We start from the raw sequence: 7491 nt of genomic DNA, 5'->3' as shown, positions 1-7491 counted from the left end.
CCACAATGCTTGGGTCTTTCCATAATATGGAACATTATGCCTTAAAAGAGAAGTAGATAGTTATACTGTATGTACTGTATATATATAGTTGCTATCCTTGCACCCCAGGCTGGTGGGACCTTCCTACATTATGCACACGGCAATGGTCTGGTAGGGATTGCATATTTTGAGCCAAGCTGAAAGGCTAATAATGTTTAGATTCTAAATAAAAATTATGATAAAATAAACAAAATACTCTAGTTATTAAAATGTTTCCAAACTGTAAGACACAATTTTATTTGGACAAAAACCAAATGAAATTCATATTTTTTTTTATTCTGGAACACAAAAAAAATGGATGTATACTTCTATTCAACAATTTATCAGTAGCTACAACATTGCCACTATGTACAAAATATCCAATGATAAATGTGCTACACATATAAAAATACAGTATGCATTACATATATACAATGTGCAAAATATATGGCATTCAAACATTATGATATGGAATTGATTGCCAGGGAGCAAACTGTAAATACAAAGGCATCATACATGTCATAAAAAGGCAATACACCAATGGGCTCGGATCAGCATTTCATCTCTTACCCATTTTGCTCAACCTCCCCAAACCACATGGGCTTGCATGGCAACCCCAGACATCCCCCAAGCAGGAAAACTAGTGCTCAATCGTTAAAAAAATATACACTCGCTGCTGAACTTTAATATCTTTGTAAAACGAGATGATAAAAGCACTAAACCAAGAAATATTAACATGAAAGAACCACTGACATCGTCTCTTCTGCAAGCAACGAACAGGACTCGCGTACTGCTTTTGTCTGAAAGGCACTGTGCGTGCCACTTTTAATATAGGTTTTTACTTTCTTTTTAAAGAAAAATATCAGCACTTTAAATAAACCTTTCGTGGCAAATTTACCAACCTCTTTGGAACGGGCTGAGAATAAATAACAAACCTTTGAAAGTGCCTCCTTTGGCAATAAATCTAGCAACCTTTGTCTCTTTATAGCAAGCCATGTACCATAGTGCGGTATATCCTGTGTGCTATGAACACATCCTATACATAGATTGTCGTATTATAGAAGTATAATAACCGTATCCATTTTGGTTCAGAGAACCTTCTTTTCATTGCTTGGAAGCAAAGTGCTGCGGCTGAAGTAGCACTGACCAATAGCAGTGGTTTTCTGCTCCTAGATACAACCTAAGAGCCTTCTAGATGCTACTAAATAGCGGGCATGCCTAGAATGACCAACAGAAATAGCACAACTAATGCGTAGTTTTAGGGCCCTAGCGCAGGCAAGGAAGCGATGGATCATTACATCACAAGTCAATTCAAAGCTGCACACATTTACTTCTAGAAGCGGAAAACAGAGCACCTTAAGACTCCATGACTAATATATTAACAGATAAACAGTCAGATACTGTAACTGCCTATGAACGTTCCTTGGCCAGGGACTAAGAACCCGTGCCAGGGAAGTACATTCACACGATCTACTATTTACTGAAAAAGATTTGGCTTTATAGCCCACATACATTTGTAAAGGGCTATGGGGTCATCCCATTGCTTTTGACTCAACACAGTTAAAAGAGAAGGAAAATAAAACATAACAAGGGGTAATTATTCAGAGTATACAAGTGACAGGTATAATAATGAGAAACAACCTAGCAAATTCAGTAATTTAGCTAAGGCTTCAAAGGACAATTTCATCAGAACACACAATCAATTGTGACTTTTTCCCCTAAAAAAAAAAAAATAATTTCATCCTGTGAAATATAAAGGCATATATACATGCTAAAAAATAAAATGCTGAGAACCTTTCCTTCTTTTAAAATGGAAAGCATAAAAAAAGCTACAGGTATATACTACAGGGATGTGGCTCAATCATACGGCTTCTTTGGGCCACTGAGTCAGCGGAACCTGCCATATTGCTTGACTATGGCAACCTACTCCCATAATCCCTAGCTGTCATGATGCCTTAACCCAAGAAAGTCAGCAGAAATGTGGAGTTTCATTACCTGGGAATGTAGTTACTTATGTGAATAGACCTCGGTATAACAAGTAAATTTACTTTTGCCCAGTAAATGGAGCTTTGATTATTGAGGTCTATGGAGCATGCCATTAAAAAAACAAAAAGGCTGCTCCTACTCATGTATAGATTAGACATAGGTAACAGGTGATGAAATAAAATTCAAAGTTTGCACTAACTAATAAGTAACTAGCCTTTACTGGTCACTGTTTTGAAAGCAAATGGTTTCTATGGGCTACTTGACCTGGCACAAGGTCTGTGACATTATATTACCCCAATAGTACAATAACACATTAAAATGAGTTCAATTGCATCAACTAACAATTCCAATGTTCTGGTGACTACAGGTAGCAGCTACTAAACTCCTATTTTGCTTATTGTATGATGTACTGCCTCAGCAACCCCATTGGCTAATATGGATTTTCCTGCCCTTTGTCACAGAATAGTTAAAGCTCATTGGTAAGAGGAGATTGCAGCAAACACCACTAAGAACTATGGCTGCTCATAGAAATGACAATAATATTTTAATTAGGTTAAGGTTGTCTGCACAGCTTAAATCTGTTTCTTTCACATAGAGATGCAACCAGGAAAAAATACAAATTATAATTATAGCACCCATACAAGGAATAGGCGCTATTAGAGACCCAGTAACATGCACACTCCCATAATCAGTATAAGAAAACTGAGAACCAGTAGGTTCAGAGAAACCTACAGGTAGATGCAAATAGTAATACATTGGTCACAACAAAAATCACTAGCCTTATAATATTTGCAGCGTAACACTCAGAAGCACAGCCCCACTTTTCCATTCCCAAAATATCTACCAGTTTAACAACATGATTCAAATATGGGTAGGAAAGTATAGCAGGTTCTGGGGGGCCACAATCCTCTATACGTATGGTCTCTGAAGGCTTCATCAGGAAATAATTTTTTGATAGTGATTGTGGGAGTGTGCATGTTACAGGGTCTCTTATAGCACCTATTCCTTGTATGGGTGCTCATAGAAATGAATGACAAGGTAATGAAGGACACACAGGTTCCAGTGGACTGACCTGGAAATGCTGAAGCCAGGCACCTAACAACAGTAAGAAGGGAAAATAAAACATTCAATGGGTATTAAAGTAAGGGGCATTCAATATTTGTCTTTGCTTGTAGTTATGATACAGCTGCAAGTTATATAAAAGAATAGCTTGCAATACCTGTAAGTAACATGTAGGTTTCTGTAGAACTGAATATATTTGCTATGCAGCCAGGATAATACAAGTTCTAACAGTGCATCCAGTTGTCTGAATGTGGCTTATCTGTGCCCTAAGTGGTAACTCCATTGCTCCTGTATGTGGGTCCTGTCAGCTTCCTTCTATTTCTCCATGACTCACTGTTATATATACTTTTTTTCTCAGTATGGGGGACATATTAAAATAGTATATCTGGGCATTAAGTCAGGAGAGTATGAAAATGTGTATAACATAAGAAAATTAAAAGTAACTGAGAGGATTCATCACTGAAAGAAATCACAACTATTTACACCAAAGCGGTGTTTTTTGACAATGCAATGAGGGATTTCCCCATTTACTTTACAATCAATAATGAATGAGTTAATACTAATGGGATGATGTAACTGCCTATAAGTAGGGTTTAGCTTATGCAGGTAGTTTGTGTGCACAGAATGTTAGTTTCTGCATATTTGGATTGGAAGCTGTTTACTTTGGCTTTCTAGGTTCAGCAATCCCAAAACTACATTTATTTACGACCACGAGAGGTGCAGTTGCAATTGCTGTTTATCAAGATATTTCGTAGGTTTCCAGGCAATGGCTTCAGTGACACAGGTGCTACATCTGCACTTGTGCATCACTGTTTTAGATAAATGGATATTAGCCACAACATATAAAAATGTGCAGCTTGCTTTTAAATTTGAGACTGGCTGCTGATTAATGGCATAGATATATAAAAACATTCTCCATATTTAGAGAAGCCAAATAAAGTCCTAGGAAAATAAAATATTTATTTAGTGCAATGTTCTCTATGACATTACCAATCAGGCTTGATGCGTACGGCAGATTAGCACAACTCAGGTGGAACAAAGGGCCATCCTGATTGGAAGTATTAGGAATGGTGTCTTCATTTACATAAGTGTTTTGTCTCCAAAAGAAGAGACGGATCCAAGGCCTAAATGTAACCACTGTGTCCAATGTCAAATTGTAATGACCTAAGGACAGTACAAACAATGGGTAGCATCAGACTAGTTGGGTATGCAAGTCTTAAGGCCTTGCTGACCAGTTTGCCTTGTGTTTCCAAATAGATTAATGACTTGATTGCTGCTTAACTGAATCCTGGCATTCCCTACCACATTCTCCCTTTAGTAGTTAGATCACATGTACATACAGTACAAAATACTTGGGCAGTCTCAGGAACTGACATTAGGAGGCATTAGGACTCCAGAAAGGAGACCCATATGCTACTCTTTAGTCAGTATATATGTAGATACAAGGGTAATTACATGTGTTAGAGCAGCTTATTGGCTATAAGCATTCCCTACCCACACCCAAAAGACAGTTCATGTTCAGTCCTTGAACACTAGCAAAAATAAAAAGCTTACAGGACTTTATACTCTTGTATAAGAAATTATGACTCTCTATAGTACATGCATATTGTTTTTGACTTGTGTATTTACATTATTTATATTAGGCTCTGTACATTTTTTTCAATTTGAGTCCTTAAAGAGACAGAAGTGTGTTTAAGATGGGATAATTTGATCAAACACCCATAGAAAACTAGAGATACTCAGTTCAAAAAAGCTAGCAGTAACATGCCTACTATCTAAATCTCTCCCTGCTTTCTCTTTCAGGTGCTGAGCTTAAAAATAAAAAGTGGCTTGTTTAATGGTTGAACACTACACATACAGGTGTAGCTGAGCTATTTGTTTCAACACACATTAGCACTTAGAGTTTTGTGCTGAGATCATGACTCAGTTATGTACAAGTGAGAGAGGAGACATAACAGTGGTGCATGCTTTCCATTCCATTTCTCCTAAGGAATGACACAAACTAATCTTGGTATATAGTGACTGCTAATAGACATTCAGTATAAAATAAATTCCTTAATAATTCCTTATGTGTGTATGTTTTTCGTCTTCCTGACAAAGCAATAAGTACGATACGTAGTATTTACAGCCTACAGCAACATCTCATTTTTTGAAACCACGGCTCATTTAGTAGAAGCAGTTAATACGATTTTGCTCGGTGTGTTTCCTCTGTAATGCACATAAAAAGAAAGAGTTACAAGGACATTAATAAAACCCTGTACTGTACAGCTTCCAATTTTACAGACTCCAGCTTCTGATTTCCTATAGAAATAAAATAAAAATATATTTGTGCAACCAAATAAAACTCCCCCCACCCCACTTTACAATATAAACATGTTACAGAGAGAGAAGCCTGCTGTATAGAATAATGTTACAACTCTTTGTTGGAAGCAGCTTCCGTTGGATCTTACTGCTGTTGGTTGAACAAAGGATCATCCTGTGATACGAGGGATCTGGAAAGGGCCATACAGGTTATTTTCACACACATATATATATATATATATATGCTAGTCAGAGTTCGATCCCAAGTGAAGGTGCACTGAACCAGCCAGTGGTCTCTGTCTCAGAATGCACGTTGGCTCAGCCTGCTCACAGTAACAGTCAAGTGCAGTTTTGTCAATAGAAACAAAAATTAATATTTTTCAGTTATTTTTTTCCTTTTCTACTCATGTAATGCATTCTTATGCAATATATTTGTACATTAAAATACACAGTTCCCTTGTCAGTTTTTTGTTTCATTCAACTGCTCATTGTTTTTTTTTTGTTTTTTTTTTACAGATATGACCTACCATCAAGAACAAATGTCTTGCCTACAATGGCGTTCTGTAGTGGTTTGATAAGGGCCGGAGATCTGAGCATACACTCCAGTGACCGACTGCACAGCTCTTAGCCATGTGGTGCGGGAAGCTGAGATCCAGCTATACACGCAAGCCTATTACCCAAATGAAATGTTAGGCGCAACCCTCATGTGAAGCCCTATTCCCAATGCAACTGTAAATCATTGGAATCCAGGAAGTCAGTGGAAAACATACTCGGGAGAGTAGAGCTTAGGGGTGTTAGTGAAGAGGCAGAATTGGGCATGGTAAGGTCTAGCCACTCCATGTTGTCCAGGTTTGCATCAGCGAGATCAAGAGATAAGCAGCTGTTGGCTGTGAATGGTGTGTCGCTTGTCTCCATGGGAGCAGAATCATGATCCAGCATGCCAGAGTTTTGGAGGAGATCATTGTTGAGGTCATCTATGAGGGAAAACGTTTCTCTGTCGTCACTGTTGCTTTCGAGGTGCGGAATGTTATTTTCTGAAGGTAAAGTTCCATCCAAGAAGGCTTCTAATTGGCTCTCTAAGCTAACCGACAAGCTGTTTGTTGACTCTAGAGTCAGTGGCGGTGCAACGTGGATTTGTGGAGGCGGCCTTGAAACTACAGTGTTTACTGGCATAGTGGTCACATTGGCAGTTACAGGTCTCATCTTTGATATCGGCGATGGCTCTTTAATTAGAGGAGAAATCTCTGCACAGGGAAGAGCAAAATACAAACATTTAGCCAATTGTAGGAAAATGATTAAAACATAAATATTACTTATTATAATTAATTTTTATAGCGCTGACATATTCCACAGATCTTTACAGTGATTAAACATAATTCACATTGCTCTCTGCCCCAGTAGTTTACAATCTAAGGCCCTATCACATTCACACAATGTGGTGAATCTTACTAAAGTGATCTGTTTTTGGAGTGTGGGGGGGGAAACCCACGCAGACACAGGGATAATAGAATAACCATAGTGCCCTGGCTGTGATTGAATAGCCATGGAATGTTTTAGCCAAAATACAAGGAGAAAATAAAGCGAATGTGAAGAATGGAGCAGCCGTCTGTGAAAGGTTAATAAACTGGGTGCAAAAAGGGCTATTTGTGAATGTGTGTATTGCATATTTTGTACATGTGTGCAAGCAGACACACACTCAGTCTAGCACAGACCTGCAATGTTATAAGGAGCGGGACAGAGAATAAACAGTTACTGAGATTTTAAAGGAAAAGTAACACTAAACATTATTAGGTTATGAATCCATTCTATTAATAAAGGCCCTCTTTCCTGTCACAAAAAGGCAATAGGGGACGTACACTGTGACTGAATGAATGTAGAATGGATTTTTAACTTAATAAATATTATTGTTACTTTACTTTAAACAGCATCATGGTGTGGGCAACACATAGCCGACCAAGTACCAAAAAGTCTTACCTAATGTGCTATTCTTTCTAACTAGATGTATAATAACTATTAATCAAGGCATAGGTAGGCATGAACAACCTCAAAATATACACCCAGTATATGTGAAATAAAACATATTGACACAGTTGTCATTGACACAGAGTGGAGAGAGGCCACAGC

The 7491-nt window shown here is 37.9% G+C and overlaps 1 protein-coding gene across 6 annotated transcripts in view; it reads right to left on the bottom strand.

Moving 5' to 3' along the window:
- Positions 1 to 235: 235 nt before the first annotated feature.
- The window catches only part of mrtfb (myocardin related transcription factor B), a 187754-nt gene continuing 180498 nt past the window's right edge, over positions 236 to 7491 (bottom strand). For 5 of the 6 annotated variants that reach the window (XM_012970561.3, XM_031892741.1, XM_031892742.1 and 2 more), the window contains one exon: positions 236 to 6611. In XM_012970561.3, the coding sequence (XP_012826015.1) occupies positions 6082 to 6611 (530 nt within the window). In that variant the 3' untranslated portion in view covers positions 236 to 6081. The remainder of the gene's footprint in view (positions 6612 to 7491) is intronic. The other variant, NM_001079182.1, reaches the window with a different exon arrangement.

The sequence above is a fragment of the Xenopus tropicalis genome, chromosome 9, assembly GCF_000004195.4.
Source record: "Xenopus tropicalis strain Nigerian chromosome 9, UCB_Xtro_10.0, whole genome shotgun sequence".
NCBI lineage: Eukaryota > Metazoa > Chordata > Amphibia > Anura > Pipidae > Xenopus > Xenopus tropicalis.
The sequence above is the reverse complement of the archived record's forward strand: the minus strand, read 5'-3'. Positions and strand labels throughout refer to the sequence as shown.